The sequence below is a fragment of the Meles meles genome, chromosome 15 (genome assembly GCF_922984935.1).
Source record: "Meles meles chromosome 15, mMelMel3.1 paternal haplotype, whole genome shotgun sequence".
NCBI lineage: Eukaryota > Metazoa > Chordata > Mammalia > Carnivora > Mustelidae > Meles > Meles meles.
This window is the reverse complement of record NC_060080.1, coordinates 31,768,224-31,786,802: the sequence shown is the minus strand read 5'-3', so window position 1 is coordinate 31,786,802 and position 18,579 is coordinate 31,768,224. Positions and strand designations below refer to the sequence as shown.

Here is an 18,579-nt window from a genome sequence, read left to right as displayed (position 1 = left end):
GGGGACAGTCATCTTAAATTTTTTATATCAAGCTACTTTGTAGACCTTACTTGTTAGAAAAAATGAAGTACATTCCAACTAAAATAATATATGTTTCAGGATTTTTTATTTTTAAAGTTGGCCTGGTTATTCCTTATAAAACTTGCACTGGTGCATATTCCAGGTGTGCTCGCTCTGAAAATAGCTGGGAACATTCACACTGTTCAGAAATCTCTATCCTGACTTTTAGCTGTTAAGAGCTTTTCAAAAAGTAGATAGTAGTTAAAATGTGTCTAGGGTCTTAAGCATTACCAATTCATGCAAGAAGTAAATCCAACAATTATTAAAGGCCTCCTATATGTCAGGCACTGTCAGGATGGTACAGCACTGGGGTGAAAAGGCACCTTGCAAGGTGTAACAGTTTAAGTTGCCCGCAGTCCTGAGTCAGCACGGTAAGGGGACGGGACCCTTGCTGTTCCCAGTAGGTTCTCATTTCCGGAGTTCATGAAGAGATTATCATTTTAAAATCTAATTTGTAAGGAACTACAAAATTAATTTAATTTGCCAAAATCTCCCAGCAATGTAGATATTAATAATCACAACAACTTAAAATGTCAACCTATGATTTCACTTAGAGAGTTGAGAAGTATACATACACCCATATTTTAAGCCCTTGAGAAATGGTGACTAAAGACGAGTAGCTCAGATTGAAAGATAATGCAAAGTCATGTCTCTCTCCTTTTTTTATAGACTAAATGTTTAAATACATTCTCTTTTCTCAACACAGAGAAAGACTTTGAATGACCACCTAAAGAAATGATACTAGTTTTGATTTAAGCTGAACTTCAGTTAAATACAATGAAGTTGGGTTTTTTTTTAATTAACCTGATTTAGGTTTCCTAAAATGGTAAAAAATAAAAAATAAAATAAAATTTCCCTTGTAGAAAAATGAAATTTTATCTAAAGGGTTAACTATATGCTATTTATAATCTGTCCTGATTTGTTGATGGACAGCAAAGAAAGTTTGTCTTACAGTGGTTAGCAAATAAAAATTCTCGAGTGCTTTTTATGGTTTTTTTGTCTAAATTTAAGGTCATGGTATTAGCAAATTTTGGTATATTTAAGAGACAGTGGATAATTTGGAGAAATACTTCATTTATCCCTTTTTGGTTCATTTTAAATATATTTTTTGAATTATATACTTACAGAAATGCAAACAAAAATATGGCCCATCACTAAATCTTTTCCAGACTCCTTAGTCTAATTTCTGATTGTTGAGACATTTTCATAGTATATAGATACTTTGGCTAGGTAAAATGTTAATAATTTGCCCAACCTTCATTTTTTGATTAATTGGATCCCTGCTTAAGGAACTGTATTCTATATAACGAATCACTGGCAAGGTAGGTTAGCCAAACATTTGACCTTTGGCTGTGTTTCGTGTATAGGTATATACATACATGTGACATGAGCATGGATGTAGCACTTCTCTTACTGTACTGATGTCTGCTTTATTCTTGTGACAGGCAGTGTTTTAAAACTCACAGGATTTCCTGCTTTCTCCATAGGTGATCAGGCAGACAGATTTCCATTTATGGGTTTCTACCTATTCCAGACCAAACAGGAACTAAGATAGTTTTTTGTTTGTTTGTTTGTTTGTTTGTTTTAACAGAATGATATGTATTTTGACTTACTGGGTTTTCTTTTCTTTTGAATGCTGTTATTATTGGGATCAACTTTTCTGGTCATTTAAAACCAACAAAATACTATTTTTAAAAAAAACAGTTATTTCTGATTTTGTTTTTAATGTAGAATAAAAATTCTAAAGATGAATTCTCTTCTAAAGACTTAAATATGGGTGAAAAGTGTAACTGAATTACACAGTTCCTGGCACAATTGAGTGTAGTAGTAATAAATGCTAGATCTGGGGTCAGAACGCTCTGTTCCTGTAAGCTATGTGACTTTGAGAAATTTACCTCAGTTTTCTCTAGTAAAATGGGGATTATAATAGTCCCTGCCTTGTAAGGTGCCAAGGGTGAAATGTAGTAATCATTGCAAAGCATTTAGGACAGTCGGGGTTTAATAAATATTTACCAATTACCCTTACGTGTAGTACTTACGCAGTAATTGTTGATTGTAAGAACAAATGAATATGAGTGAATAAAACTGCTCTTTGGGTTTAAAGAAATAGGAAGTTTGTTTTATCTTCAAATATAATCAGGACAATACTTAAGGATTATTTTGAGCCATTTAGGCAATTTCAGATTTTAGCAGCATGAATTTCTTAGCTAATTTGAATATGCTAAATATTTTGGCTGTGGTTTTTACTTCCTGTATCAGTTTCTTCACTTCACCAGTTAATCTATGATAGCATATTGTTGCATTTTTAACTTTTCATCCAGATTTCTAAGTTATGTTAGATTGACTTAGTAATTCAGTATCTCTGGGCATCATTTTTGTTTTATTTTGTTCGTTACTTTCTGAAATTTCCATAAGAATCCATGTGGATTAGTGAATAGTGATACTGTTTATTGTATCAGTGTCACATTTTTCTCTAGGGCTCTCAAGATACAATATTTACTGTAAATGAACCTCTTAGCAAATTTAGCCATGTTTCATTTTCTCTGTTATAAAGCCTGAAAAGCAAATTGTATATCTTTCTTTTCATTAAAACTTCATGAATTCTGTAACTTTATTAACAAAACATCTGCAATACGTAATAGGAGATTTACAAGTAAATAAATAAAAAATTTATGTGAGTCCTTAGCCATAGGCTAGCTCCTTTTCTGTGTTCTTATTAACCTTTCTCTATTACTCTTGGAGAATCTAACACTCTTAGGAAGATCCTTTTTTAAAAAGTGGAATACCATGTAAGTCCAATTAAATATGGTAATTGAAAATAAACTACATTTTTAATTTCCCTCTTAATTATTTTCAAATTTGAATATCTACTGGATAAAGAGGTGCCCCCCAAAACTGTTGTCATGTGTTTAAAAAAGAAATGTTTTTTGTATCTTCTAAAATGATATAAAAGCCCACTGTACACTTCGGACATACTACGTTTACCTTAGTAAAATAGTTTAAAGCAGTGGTTCTTCAATTTTTGGTCTCAGGATCCTTTACAGTCTTAAAAATTATTGAGGACTCCAGTGAGCTTTTGTTTATATGGTTTATAACTGTCAATATTTATAGTATTGGAAATTTACACTGAGAACTTTTCAAAATATTTCCTTATTTAAAATAGTAATATACCCGTTACATGTTAACATAAGTAACATTTTGTGTGTGTGTGTGTGTTAAAAAAAGTTACTCATCATTAAGGACCAATTTAAATGCCACTTCTTTATGATAACCTTTCTTATAGCACCACTTGATTTCTCTCATGAGACTTAGAAGCAGCAAATAATTGTGATAATAGACTCTATTTATGTTGGTATAATTCAAAAGACTTTTTTGTTGAGGCCCACTAATAACATTTTTTATGAAAAACAGCTATTTTCCTGAAACAAAGTAATAGTAGTAAAAGTGGCATTGTTTTTTATTTTTTTTGCGAATCTCTTTAATATCTGGCTTAATAGAAGACAGCTAGATTCTCATATCTGCTACTAATCTGTTGTGTTATCATGCATTTTTTAATCTCTGGAAAACTCCAGAATTTCATTCTCAATGAAAGAACAGGAATGCAAAAGGTAAATGCGTTTTTGTATTATATGTATTATGAAAGTAGTTTTGTTCTTGCAGACGCCCTACAGGAGACCAAGGGACCTCAGAGATCCCTAGACCACACTTTGAGAATTGCTAGTTTAAAGAAATGTTGCTCAATCATAATAAAGAAAATGCTAATTGAGCAGTTACTATATTCTAAATTCCTATTCTAAGCACTTTACCCATATTCAGGGTATCGTGAGATAAACACTTGGATATAGGTGCGTTATAATTCCTGCGTTACAGATAAGGAAACTGAAGCACCGCAGAGTAACTTATTGAAGGCCACATAGCTTACAGGGATGGAGGCAGGACTCAGATTCAGGCTGTCTTTGCTTCACAACCTGGCATCATTTTGCTATCCTGCTTCTAGTCAGAAGCTCCTGCCTTCCTAGAGCTAGCCCTTTACGAGCTTTGGGAGTTAGGTGATAGATTTCACTAAAATACCTCGGGTTTTTTTTTTAACCTGCAAAATAAGATTTGCAATTAGTTTATGGCTTTCCCATGTCCTTTAAACTTGAATTAGAGCTTTGTTATTAGGTTTTTAGTAAGCTGGCCTAATTAAAATATTTAAAGACCAAAATCTATTCAATTAATTGCTTAGACCAGCTAACCATACCTCTCAGTTTCTCTGGTTTTATGTTTGGATAATTCTAAGCACAGTTTTTTCCAATATATATCAGAGGGGAACATAATTAGAAGGTACTGCCTTGCAGCTTTTGAGGAGAGTAAATTTCTGTTGACTCGCTTTTACCTCAGTAATCTGTTAATAACCACTTTTCTCCCTATCCCACTGGCTTTACGAAAGCTGCAGAGTGTTTACACTTGCAGAGTGTAACGTAGGAGATACGCTGCATGAACTTGCAGTGAAAAGAAGTAAGGGAACTTCAGGAATGCCACGAGTGCGCTCTTACATTCCTGAATATCAAAGTTTCATAAATTGTTCCTAATGATAAAATCCTCGCACCTGGTCTGATACAGGCTTAGTCTCCCAAAAGTGTAAATGTGTTTGCCAGTACACCACTGGAGAACAGATCTGTCAGGTAAGTGAGTGTCTTCTGTGGAAGCAAAGTGCTACTACATTCATGTATTCACATCACATGCATGCATGCTTTTGCAGAGATCCAACATGTTGAGTTTCATTTTGTAGGATTGCCTGAGAGCATGTTTTTTTAAAGTGTGTCACCTTCCTTATTTTAAGAAAAAGAAAATATAATTTCAGGTGTCAGGTAAAATGTTCCAGGGAAATTTGAATCCTGGAAACCCCTGACTATGACCCTGCAATTATGGTTTTGTCAGTCCTATTGTGACATTTCATGGTGGGTTGTCCTCTGTTTGAATTGGTATTTTCCAATAAACATTGGGATTTTTTTGTTCATTTCAAATACATGTATGAAGACATTAGCAACAGAAAATACAGACATATCGTTAAATATAACTTGGTGTTCTATGGTATAGAGATCATTGTAGCAGATGTTAGTAAATAGGAAAAAGTAATTTTAAAATTTATGGATAAGGTTAAAGTGATGAAAATAACTTGGTATTCCTTTGCTTATATATATTGACAGTATTTTTTTTGTTTTGTTTTAAGGAGTCTTCTGAAGTCTGTTGAAGAAGAATTACATCAGCGGTAATTTTGATTTTTAATTAAGCCTAAAATACTTTATGTTATAGATGAGTAAATTCTGTTTGCCCCTTCTCTGTCATATAGCCCAAAGCTGTTTTGTTGTTGTCTAATTCTGAGTTCTACAAAGCTGCAGAAATAAAATTCTGTCTTCCAGTAGCCCTTCCTGCATTTTCTAAAAATTTACTCTTAAGCCATTTTGGTAAAGTCCATTTAGTGACAGTGGAATTATCCTTTGTCCTTAGAGGGCATGTGGCACATTTAGAAGATGATGAAGGGGATGATGATGAATCTAAACAGTAAGTTCTGTTTCTGTTTTTGATTAAAAAAAAAAAAGGTGTCATTTGACTTGATTTCATAAATCTGACAGCTTATACTGCCAGGAATTTTAATATCTTTAGTAACATAGTATTATGGGTTAAACCACAGTTTCTTTCTCTTTCCTTATTCTAGTTGTGTTAGCTCAAGGAACATTAACAAAATACCATAACCTGGTGGTTTAAAAATTGGTCTCACAGTTCTGGAGGCTGGGAGGCTGAGGCTCGAGCTGCAGGCCAGTTTAGTTCCTGGTGAGAGGTCTCTTTCAGGCCTGCCAGATGGCTGCCTTTTCTCCATGTTCTTACTTGGGCTTTCCTCAATCCATGCATGCAGAGACAGAAGTCTCTCCCCATTTTCCTATGAGGACCTCACTCTTAGGACTTCGGTTAACCTTCCACTAAACCCTAGAATATAAGCACAATTTAGGCAAGTTGTCTGCCTCTCTGTAACAAGGATCCCCTTTCCTCCTGTTTCCAATAATACGGGCATCATTTCCATCTAAGACCTCAGCAGAATGGCCTTTAATGTCCATATTCTACCAATATTCTGTTGGTAACTATTTATGTATTAGCTAAGAAGATGGAAACTCTCTCCAGCTCTCCTTTCTGGCTACTCACCAGAATCACTCTTAGCGTCCTCATTTATAGCCTGTACCTTAGGACTCTTCCAGCCTCTACCTGTTTATTCAGTTCCAAAGCTGCTTGCACATATTTGGGTACTTGTTATAGCATTACCCCACTTCTTGGTACCTAGCGAGTCTGTCTTAGCTTGGTCTGCCATAAGAAAATACAGTGAATTGAGTGAGTAACAGAAATTTGTCATGCTCTGAGGTCTCAGATGTCTGAGATAAAGTGACTGCCCATTCAGTTCCTGGTGGGGCCCTATTCATGGGTTGTAGACAGCTGCCTTCTTGCTGTGTCCTCACATGGTCTTTTCTCAGTGTGTACACAAAAAAAGAGAAGGAAAGAATAATCTCCTTTCCTCTTAGAAGGTCCTGTTGGATCAGGACCCCACCCTTAGGACCTCCTTTAACCTTAATTACCTTCTAGAAGCCCTATGTCCAAATACAATCACATTGGAGGTTAGGGCTTCAACATAGGAATTTTGGTGGACAAAATTCAGTTCATAGCACTGGCTGATGACAAAGAACTTTGAAAGAAACTAATTGACAAAGGTGGTAAATATATCTTGTAATTTAATGTCATGTAGTAATTGGTTGATACTATAATTATTACTACAACTACAAAGAGGCTTGTACTTGGTTGATTAAATTTCATCTGATATGTTTTAAATAAACACAGTGGATATAAGTATATTTTTTTAAAGGTCTTTCTTTCTTTCTTTCTTTCTTTCTTTCTTTCTTTCTTTCTTTCTTTGACAGACAGACAGAGATCACAAGTAGGCAGAGAGGCAGGCGGGGGGTGTGAGGGGGAAGCAGGCTCCCCGCTAAGCAGAGAGCCTGATGCAGGGCTTGATCCCAGGACTCTGGGATCACGACCTGAGCCGAAGGCAGAGGCTTTAACCCACTGAACCACCCAGGTGCCCCATGATATAAGTGTATTTTTAAAGAGGGAATATTTTCACTTATGTAAGCACTGATACTTAGTTTTTTTTAGATTTCCCTCCCCCCTTAAAGAAAGGTGCAGTTTCATGGTAGAGTAACACCTGACTGTCAGCGGGAGGCATGGAGGCATAGGTTTTCCTTTCTACCTCACTACTCTGTGATCTTGAATCAAGTCACTTAGCCTCTCCGGGCCTCCCTTTCCTCATCTGAGAGTTAATGCTCAATCATCTTTTAATTTTTTTGTACATCTAAATGCCAGTCCTGAGTTGCAATGAATTTTAGCTTCAGTCAGATAAATTCTACCTAAAATTTTCCAGCAAATATGTGTAGCTTTTGATGAGCTTCGTCAGAGATATTTCATATCTAACTAGTAAAAATGAAGCTTACATTGTAATATATTTTTATACCATATCATTTTGCTATTTTTTCCCAAGCTAATTGCTGCTTATGTTTTTAAATAATTACCTTCTAATTGATATAAACTGGAACTGTAGTTATCTTTTCCTGTTTTTTAATTTGAAACCAAGAAAGCATATCTCCTTAATTACTTCCGAATAAAACTTCATTCAGTATAACTTGAACATTCCACAGAATATTTGGAAAACACTCATAATCTCAGAAAAGAGAACTTGTTTATGCAAATATTCTTCCATATCTTTGAAAAATTAATTATATTTTAGTACTAATTCAATTCTGATTCTAAACTCTCATGTTTTTATAGTTCAACCATGAAAGCGAAAGTTCCACCTCCTTTGCCACCAAAGGTAAAGCAGGTTTTTCAATTTGAATTATGTGTGTGTGTTTGTTGTGATTGTTCTGCCACCTCAATACTGGATTAATATTTCCTCTGTAGCTTATTTTCTCTTGGGATCCACCAAAAAAAATGAACAAGTTACTAACCATGATACAGATGACTGTGATTATTTTTGTATTTTTTTAATTATCCGACTTGTCACTTACTGTTTATTCTAAATAATAAGTTCTAGATATTTGTACATGAAAATGATTAAGTTAACGGGTTAGTATTATTTCACCTGGTTAGAAATCTCACATTTTTTGGTAAGATTTTTTTCCTTCAAAATCCGTGATCTACTAGTAACTGATTTCTTGAGAATGGGTAAAGGATAATGATTTATCATCATAGATATGTAACTGTCAGAAGGTACTTTTACATTAAAAGTACAAAATAGAGTAATTTTCAAAAAATTTTTAGCAACAAAATCCTTTTGTTACAATATTAAAAAACATAAAATATTAAAATTACTCTAACTGATGGTTTTTTTAAAGACAAAATGAGTTGATATAGGTAATAAAAATTCATGAGTTTATATGCAGAGCAAATTTTATTTATAGAATTGAACTCTTTATAAAATGAGCTGTTCCAAAGTTTGAAATCAGGGTTTATAAAAGAAAGTTGGAGTCTGATCAGTCTTGGCAACTAATATATTACTCTATTTTGCTTTCATTTTATACTTTTGAAAAAATCTTAATTCACACAGTACTTGCTTTTATTTAGTTTTACATTAGAATTTCAAGAAGTGCTGAGCAATCTTCCTAATAATGGACACATATATAAAAACTTATAAAATCTCCAAACTGTCAGCAGACTGGAGGTTTTTTTCATTGTCTGCACAGAAAGTTTCTTAGCCATTCCATATTGCTTGTTAGTATTCTCCAATATGATAAAAATTTTAATTGGTATCTTCTCCTGCCCCAGTCTGAGAGATTAAACATTAACATAAAATACATAGTCATCTAAAAGAGATGGCTTAGCCTTATAAAGAACTGAAATCTGATTAGCCTGAATATTTAAAAAGAGAATCATTTAAATTGAAGGTCAGAAAAAACAGTATTCTTACTTAGCAAGTCTAGGTAGGAAGGCTTGTGAAGGAATTAGGGCCTTTTTTTTCCCCCTGAGAAAACACCTTATTGTATATTTTAAGGATATATGTAGGATAATCTGAATCAGGTAGTTGAGTAACCTTGAAGTTTAGCTAGTAAACACAATTCAAAAAATGTTTAATATTTTTCCTTTTGAATGAAACGTGAATAATTTCATGTTTAACCATTGGTCTCCTTTTCTGTATTATTTCAGCCTAAGTCCATATTCATACCACAGGAAACTCATTCTACTGAGGATGATAACCAAGGAACTATCAAGAGATGTCCCACGTCAGAGAGCCCAGCAAAACCATCCCAAGTTCCACCTAGACCACCGCCACCCAGATTACCTCCACAAAAGCCTGTTGCTTTAGGTAATGGGGGTAGGGAGGGTGAGATAACCACGTTACCAGGGTTTAGTACTGCATGAAAAAAATGGAGGGTATCTTTCTTTTAAGAGAGTATTTGACATTCCTTTGAGAGAGGGGAGAAGGAAGACAATGACCATAGAGATGTATTCTGCTTTTTGCCACATGGTTTGAAGTGTTTATATGGTAGCATTACCTGTGACCCATTCTGGGATTCAAATGTCCTTGTTTCTCATTTCTTTTCTAACCTCTTCCCTCTTGGAGAATTGTGAATGTTAAATTCATCATTTATCTTAGCGTGGCAGCAGAAGAAACAACTGTGAACAAACAAGGAAAGTGTGTTTTGGTTGTAGGCTACTTGTGTTTTAGGAAAAGAAAGGAGGGTACTCTAACTTCTTCATTTTATTTCATTTAATCATTTTTAGAAAAATGATTATCACTCTTGATAGGTATTTGCCTCCAAATTAATACTAGAAGATGCTGTTTTAATACTGTATTCTTGCACATTATGCACAAGCAGCGAAAAAAAAAAGAAGGAATTAAAAAAAGAACTACTAAAGTTTCCTGGATAACATAGTGTAAATTGCCCCTTTCCTGAAAGAAGTTATATATATCTTTCTTTTACACAAATACAAGTGCTTAGACATAACCTGATTTTAAATTCGTTTGTATAAAAAAAGAGATACAAGCAGCAGAACATGTGTATCAGACTTCTTTGAGTACTAAATATTTCTGATTGGGCGATCCCAAGTGAAGACAGAAACCATCTGAGAGATCAGATTTTTCTTTCCTAGTTGATAATTTTCTGAATAAAAGTTTTCATGAAAATTAATCCTTTTTAAATATATTTAAACATCTCACTGAAGGAAATGGAGTGAGCTCCTTCCAGTTAAATGGTGAACGAGATGGTTCATTATATCAACAACAGAATGAACACAGAGGCACAAATCCTTCAAGGAAAGAAAAGAAAGATGTACCAGTAGGTATTTATATTTATAACCTCTACTTGTTTTTTTCTTTCTCATTGTTAAGTTAGTTTTGTTATTATAATTAATGAAAATGTAGCAATTACATATTTTACTATATGGTATTTAATGTAATGATAATGGGTTGCTTAAATCTTAAAGCAACTTCACTGCGGCAAACTTGAATGATGGCCAGTTGGTTATAATCATGTATTATAATGTCACCTTCTGCATACAGATGACTATTATTCTCATGGTGATGAGATTGATTCTCACAAAGTTCCTTTTTCAGTGTCAAGAAGTTATGGAAAGAAGGACATGGACAGATAAAGAAAGCTAGGGCTTACTCAGGACAGATTTTTAACTGTAGATTACATAATTCATGGTATTACTACTCTTACTCAAAGAAAATACCTAACAAGGAGGAAAAATTATTTTCTAGTAGATATAAAATATCACTTCAGGGAAGATGAAATTAACCTTAACAGCTACTCCTGTTATAGATAAATAAGTATTACCTATCAGGGGATTAAAATATTTTAACATTTGTAAAGAATCTCTTCATCAGATGACAGATGTCTGTCATCATAGAACTTAAAGCAACAAAAAATCCTTAAAATCCCCAATTCAGCAGATGAGATCATGAGATGAGATGGTATTTTTTTAAAGTTTTTATGTATACTAATATTTTTTTATAGATATTTATAGTGTATTTAAAATGTTTATGTGCATATAACTATGATTTTAGGTAGTACACTGCTAGAGGCTTTTGTACTGTATCTGATAAACTTTTTTTTTTTAAATATTTCATCATAGGGGTGCCTGGGTGGCTCAGTGGGTTAAGCCTCTGCCTTCAGCTCAGGTCATGATCTCAGGGTCCTGGGATCAAACCCCGCATCAGGCTCTCTGCTCAGTGGGGAGCCTACTTCCCCTCTCTCTGCCTACTTGTGATCTCTCTCTCTCTCTGTGTCACATAAATAAATAAAATCTTTAAAAATAAAAAGAAAAGTAAATATTTCATGACATAATATGATATACCATTTTTTATTTTCAGTTAAAGCACTTAACTGGGATTATCCATCATAATTTATGAAATTTAGGTAGGACGTTGTTAACAAAAGCATAAAATGTCCTTCAGGAATAAGTTTTTATGAAGTCTGTCCAGCTGAGCAGGGCCTTTTTGTTTTCATCATTGTAAATTTTAGCAGCCCTGTTAATGTAGTAGTACAGATCTACAACCTAGTGACTCTGCAGTGCGGTGTAAGAACCTTTGAGAGATGTAGATGTGTTTTATGTATGCGTTTTAATTCACTCTATTACCTATTTCAGTAGGATAAGGAACTACTGTTCTGTAGTAGTGAAACTAACAGTCTCAATAATTCTTAAATATGTCCACAACTGTATCATAGGATAAACGGTATCCATGATATATTAAAACATGATTAGTTTTTACAGCTTGAAATTATTTATAGCCAGTTCTGTCAATACTTAATGTAAATTTTACAGTTACAACATTGAGAGCTCCCTAATTAAAAATGTTTTGCCAGAGTAGGTGATCTAACATAATTTAAGGATATCAATATAAAGCTAAGTACATAAATTATTTGCAAAATGGAAAAACATTATCAGAAATTTGTGGCCATGAGAGGCTGTACATTCTCATATACCTATCCACAAAATAAAATTTCAAATAGTCTTAATTTCAGAAGTGTCTAGTAGTTACAGAAGTAGTACTACATAGAATATTTCATTTGTATTATGTATACAAAATCAATTAATAGCTTTTTAGTTAATTTTTGTCATATCACTTAGGTAATTTTGATTTAGATTAGAAAAATTAGGATGTCATTCCTTAAAATATTAAGATTAACCTCCAAAGAAGTCTAAACTTTCATAAAATATATGTGTAAAGTATCATTGTGGGACGACTGGGTGGCTCAGTTAAGTGTCTGCCTTTGGCTCAGATCATAATCCCAGGGTCCTGGGACCCAATCGACTTCGCTCAGTGGGGAGGGAGCCTGCCTTTCCCTCTGCCCCTGCCATTCCCCCTGCTTGTCCTCTCTCTCTCTCACTCTCTCTCTCTTCTTCTCTCTGACAAATAAGTGAGTAAAATCTTAAAAAAAAAAAAAAAAAGAGTGGTCGAGTTTATCTTGAATTAGGAAAGAGTACATTTTAAAAATTAAATAAAGTATCCTCTCTCTCAAAGAGATTCATTCTCCAGGGAACAAATCATATACTTCAGGCATGTAGCCCCTTGGAAAAATATCTGGTATTCTTAAGCATGTTATAGGTGAAGGATTATGCTGTTTTTACTCGCCTTATAATTATCAGTATACTTTGACCAGTGATTGATACATTTGAATTCATCAAAATGTAAAACTTCAGTTGATGTTGTAAACAAGGTTAAGATAATCTACAGACTAGGATAAGACATGTGTAATGTATTTAATAGATGAAGTATTCACATCTAAAGTGCCTGGTTGGCTCAGTCCGTTAAGTATCTGCCTTCAGCTCAGGTCATGATCCCCGGGTCTTGGGATTGAGTCCCACATTGGGCTACTTGCTTAGCGGGGAGCCTGCTTCTCCCTCTGCCTAACACTCCCCCTGCTTGTGCGCATGTGCGCACGCTCTCTCTCTCTCTGAAAAGTAAGTAAAGTCTTTTTTTAGAAAAAAAGTTTCAAATCTAGATTACATAAAGAACTCCAACAAATAGATAATAAAAACATAACTCAGTAAAAAAAATGGGAAAAGACAATTCACAGAAGAGAATATACAAATAGCCAGTTCACTGTTTTTCAAATATTCTCAGTCTTCCTAACAATCAAAGCCATGCAAATTAAGGAGAAAACATTTTTATTGATCAGTTTGATAGCATTAAGTGTCTGTGAGATCATAAGGAACCAGTGCTCTCCTACATTGCTGATAGGTATGATATGAGATGAGTACTCAGAAAGTTTGGCAGCCAGAATGTAGGTACAGCCCTTTTGTTCCAGTAGTTTCTCTTCTCACAGTGTACCCTAAAAAAATCATTCACAAAAATTGCATAGTAAGGTACATGCAAGGGTGACCATTTCTGCATTTTTGTTATAGTAAATAAGGGAAAATAACTTAAATATCCAGTAATGATTAGAGAATAGCTAGATAATGTTATATTCATACTGTGCTACAGTTAAAACAAATGAACCAGATCTATGTGTACTGATACGAAGATCCGTCCAAGACCCAACATTAAGGCAAAGAAGAGGTTGATAAAACAGTGCTTAACTATTTATGTTCTAAAACAAAAAGTGTTTTCTGTAGGGAATCATATATATATATACATATACACACACACACACACACGTGTATATATATATACACATATATACATACACGGAAGAGGTATGAAAACATACACAAATACATGAGTACATATAGTTATCTAGAAGAAAGGCTTGGGAGGGTACATACTAAATCAGGTTTTGGGGGGGTGGGTACCAGGAGTAAGTGGACTATAGAAGGGTTATAGGGAACTTCAGCCTTACCTATATTGTTTGGTTTTACAAAAAGAAAGGGTTCATGTATTTTATTTTGATGCATGTGTTTGAAATACAGTATTGTTATACCAGACAGCAACAAAAAGTGTATTCATGCATGTATTCTTTTTCTAGAAGCCTATTAGTAATGGTCTACCCCCAACACCTAAAGTGCATGTAAGTATAAATATCAAATAGGTTGTTTTCAAGCTGAATACAATGAAAGATAATTGCTTGGCTGTGTATCTTTGGTTAGATTTTCTACCTGTTTGAAAAAATCTCCTTTATTAATTAAAAAAAAAATCTGTAAGATTGCTAACTTAAATATTATTACATCTGAAAAATAGCTTTACAAAATAAAATTATGGTAAGTTACACATTTTAGAACTCCTTTATTCCAAAATTTGTTAATATCTTCTTTGTAGATATTTTTGAAGAAATGTAGAAAAGGCACATGGATACAATAGGAAGTACAAAATGTAGACATGACACATTTTTCAGTTGTCAAAAACAGAAGTTTAAAACTAGAGGAAACATTAAAGGACCATCTGGCCCAAACTCTGTTTTGACCATGAGTAAAACTGAGACCCCAGAATGTTTGCAGGATCTTTACCTAGGTATACTCCTATGTTCCACTCTGTCCTGGTTGGTTTTTTTGCTGCCTTCGTATTAAAATTACGTTATTATATTATAAAATTATACTAGCTCAATTAAATTATATTAGCTTGGTGTAATTGTGCATCAGTATAAATAGAACTGCATCTTCACCACTGCAAACCTGTAACCTAAAATGTAGTAGACACTAATTTAGAAAGTGTCTGCTGCCTTTCTAGTCTATAACCTCTTGACTCTCCTTTTCAGCCTTTTTAGTTTCTTACTCCACTTTGTAATTATATAAAGATCTAAATATTTGTCCCTTATTTTACAAAATAAAAGTTTTGAGAGTAAAGGGCTCCCAAATCCAGCAGAGACACTCAGACAGCAGGGCGTGATTGCCTGTTTGGGTACAGTGCGGAGCTGTCAGGTCAGGTGCCGCTAACAGGGAAGAGCTCGTAACTGGAAAGCCAGGTCTTATCAGCTGTCCAGACTAGCTTATGGGTGGGGTTGGTTTCATTGTTTGGCACCTCATTTTGTCACTTTGATTTTTAGCAATTAGGCAGCACCTCTACATACGAAATTTTGGCAGTTATCTTAAAGAATAATGAACTAGTTAAATGATACAATTTCTGCCCTACATCATAAAAACATTTTTTATTGGTCTTTTATCACCTGCTGGTATTGCCAGGTTGTTGTTATTTGGTACTAAAATCTTAATAATACTGGTTGGTAGGTTTCTGTGAGGAAAAGGAAATCTCAAAGTTTATGATTTTATTTTTTCATGTTAGTGTTTTTAATCCCTTATCAACTATAGTAATGTGTTCTTTCTCTGGGTATTGTCTCCATATTTGTGAAGAAAACATTCCAGCCATAAAATGATGCACAGTGCTCTTCTCATCAAATATTTTTCTATTCTTCCCCCCCCAAGTCGTTGGTAGAAAAGGTGATTAAATGAATAAGCTTTCTTGTATTTATTTATTCTAACCTGAACAACAGTTTCAAAATTAACATTTTATTTAAATGATCAAAAAAAGTTCAAATGAATGATACTATATTTCCTTATAAGGTACTTATTATATAAAAGACTTGTAAATGGGCTTGATAAATATTAACAAAAAGAAATAAAGCTTTTTATTGACTATCCAGGGAGAATAAGCACATTGTTTTTTGTTTTTTTTTTAAAAAGGGGTACAGACCCATGTTTTGAAGTACACAATATGAATCTTGAAATCAACTATACCTCTTCATGTTTTAATGTTAAATTTAATGATTAAGAACATTTTAGGTCATGAAATGAAAGAAGAAACTTTTCACCTTTGTAGAATTTATGATTTCCTTCTTATCCGGGAATATTGTATTACTTGGTTATTCTTTGTTTTTCCAGATGGGTGCATGTTTTTCAAAGGTTTTTAATGGATGTCCCTTGAAAATTCACTGTGCAACATCATGGATAAACCCAGACACAAGAGGTAGTACTATATGTTTCTATGTTCTCTTTCTTACTGTTTTTTAACCTGAGGCCATGAAAGCATTCAGTTTTCTTCATGTTCAGAATACCCTTCTGAAAATTTTTTTGTTATACTTTTTAAAAATTGTTCAAGGTAAATATGTTTCTCCATGTTATTAACCCTAACCCTAACCTGTAATACTAAAATTTCACTATGTGGTCCCCATATCAATAGAGTGAAACTGTACACTCAATGCTACCCTGATTTCCTCAGAAAAGTTTTTTTCTGTAGCTGCACGTTCAGTACCTTTGTGCTTTAGGTGTAGCTGTTTGTTAAAGGAGTTAACTGCCAAGGGTCCAGGGTGTGGTGAACACTCTAGAGGGCCTCTCCACCTTAAAGGGAGTCACAGTAAGAATCGTTGTCGTTAGTCGCTAACAAAAGACTACCAGCATTCTCTCACTATACATCTTATTATCTGTGTATGTAAGATCTACATGAACACATGCCTGCACGTCTTACTAAATCTTTTAAAAATCCAAGGTAGAGGAACTTGTATTTCCCAAGTAAGGAGAATGACATTAAGAGAGGTTTATTGTTTTGTCACCAGTCTGGGGTATAGCTGCACTTGGAATCTTGTTCATTTGTATGGTCGGACTACAAAGCTTATGCCTTTAATCTGCCCGCGCTGATCCTAAATACTGGGCAGGATAGGAATGCTCTTGGCATTCTCAGTTGTTCTCAGCTTACTTCAGTTTAGTGTGGAGAAGTTCTTGACCTATTGTTTTTTATTATCAAAAGCAGCTCAAACAGGACTATGGCTAAACTACCATGTTCTAGCAGATACTGAGTACCCTAGCAGGTAGCCAAGTTTTAGTTAACTTTTTGACTAGGCAGTAGCCAGATCCTGGTTTGTTGGGGTTTGGGTTTTGGTTTTGGTTTTGGTTTTAGATCCTGGTGTCTGAATGACACTGCTTATAATGGTAGCTCATCTGCAAAAATACTTTGTATCAGTTCTTCTGTGTTTATATTCTGTGCATCAAATGTACATGATCCTCTCTTAAAGGAATTGTAGAAAAGAAGCTACAGATTCTCTGCCAGTCCTCAGCACCCTCTGATATGTGAGGAACCCTAGCATTCCAGGCTTCAGAACCTCTTTATCATCTGTTTTGAGGCTGTTATTTACATATAGCTCAGCTCATTAAGGTAGAGTGTTTAGCCACTTAGTTGTATTAAACTATATTTACTGCTTATCAATCACATAATTCTTTCTTCATGTTAATAGATATTTACTTAACTTCTATATAAATCCTTTTTGAAAATATTTTACATATCAAAACAGGTGAATTACTCTTGTCATTTCAGATCAGTACTTGATATTTGGTGCAGAAGAAGGGATTTATACTTTGAATCTTAATGAACTTCATGAAACATCAATGGAACAGGTGTGTTATTTTGTATTGTCCCTTTTTTAAAGTTACATATAGATAGTAGGCAAGAAATAAGTTTCAATTCTAGGATTTTCTGCTTCTTGTATCCATAAGATACAAAGCATATTCACAAAGCATATTGTATTTGTCAGGTCCCAAGGACACATTCGCAGGACTAGTCCTTGCCCTGCAGGACCTCATGATGTAATAGAGAAAGAGATGTGGCAGTCAGTGCAACACTCTGCTGTCACCTTAGAAGTGAGCACAGGTCGAGGCCACAGAGGTGCAAGTCACTAGCCCCTCCTCTGGGCAGGTGAGAAGAGACCATTGATGGCAATGAGCCGAAGCTTCCCAGACAGATAGAGGGTAAATACAAAGGCATGGCATTGTGACTCAGCATGCAAGGATGGGGAGCCGTGAACAATCTGACTGGAGTATAGGATAACTGCAGCATAGGAACAGTAGATGGACGTGGGTGGGGAAGGCAGCTGCCAAACCCCTGAGCTTGCACACCATGCTGATGACCAGGTCCGTGTTTTAGAACTATCTGCAGTGTGATGAGAGATGGCAGAAGAGATTCTGGTCAAAGGGTGAAGAAGTGTTGAGTCGGGGCAGAAGTGGAGAGGACAGAAAGGGGTTTGGAATTGTATGGTGACATTGATTATTGTTCCAGTGATTGGGGGAAGCTTTTGGCATTTAGTAGCCAGGGGCCAGCAAAGCTAAACAATCTGCAGAATGGTAACGATGATGTTAGTAGCCGATACCTATATAAAACTTACTGGGGGCCAGATACTGTATTTATATATATTTTTTTAAGATTTATTTCTTTATTCCAGAGAGAAAAAAGAGAGGGAGAGAGAGAGGAGGGGCAGAAGGAAAAATCTCAAGCAGACTCCCCGATTAGCGGGCCTCAATCCCATGACCCATGAGATCATGACCTGAGCTGAAACCAAGAGTCAGATGCTCAACCAACTGAGCCACCCAGGCACCCCTGCCAGATACTGTTTTTAACATAATTAACTAACTTAATCTTCACAACAACTCTCACAGATAGATACCATCATGGATCACATTTCTTTTGAGAAATCTGAGGCATGGAAGGGATTAGTAACTTTCAGAGATCACACAACTATTAAGTAGCTGAACTGGGTGGGATATGAACCCAGGCCAGCTGGCTCCAGAGGCCAT

General features: G+C 34.8%; 1 protein-coding gene across 13 annotated transcripts in view; it reads left to right on the top strand.

Moving 5' to 3' along the window:
• MAP4K3 (mitogen-activated protein kinase kinase kinase kinase 3) overlaps nt 1-18,579 on the top strand; it is a 192,214-nt gene that overhangs the window by 148,516 nt on the left and 25,119 nt on the right. For 6 of the 13 annotated variants that reach the window (XR_006815104.1, XM_045979488.1, XM_045979484.1 and 3 more), the window contains 9 exons: nt 3,633-3,668; nt 5,276-5,314; nt 5,554-5,607; nt 7,912-7,954; nt 9,286-9,445; nt 10,306-10,418; nt 14,055-14,096; nt 15,901-15,985; nt 17,327-17,406. Coding sequence is in view for 12 of the 13 variants with exons in the window: in XM_045979488.1 (XP_045835444.1) it covers nt 3,633-3,668; nt 5,276-5,314; nt 5,554-5,607; nt 7,912-7,954; nt 9,286-9,445; nt 10,306-10,418; nt 14,055-14,096; nt 15,901-15,985; nt 17,327-17,406 (652 nt within the window). In the remaining variant the exon portion in view is untranslated. The remainder of the gene's footprint in view (nt 1-3,632; nt 3,669-5,275; nt 5,315-5,553; nt 5,608-7,911; nt 7,955-9,285; nt 9,446-10,305; nt 10,419-14,054; nt 14,097-15,900; nt 15,986-17,326; nt 17,407-18,579) is intronic. The other 7 variants (XM_045979492.1, XM_045979489.1, XM_045979486.1 and 4 more) reach the window with 3 other exon arrangements.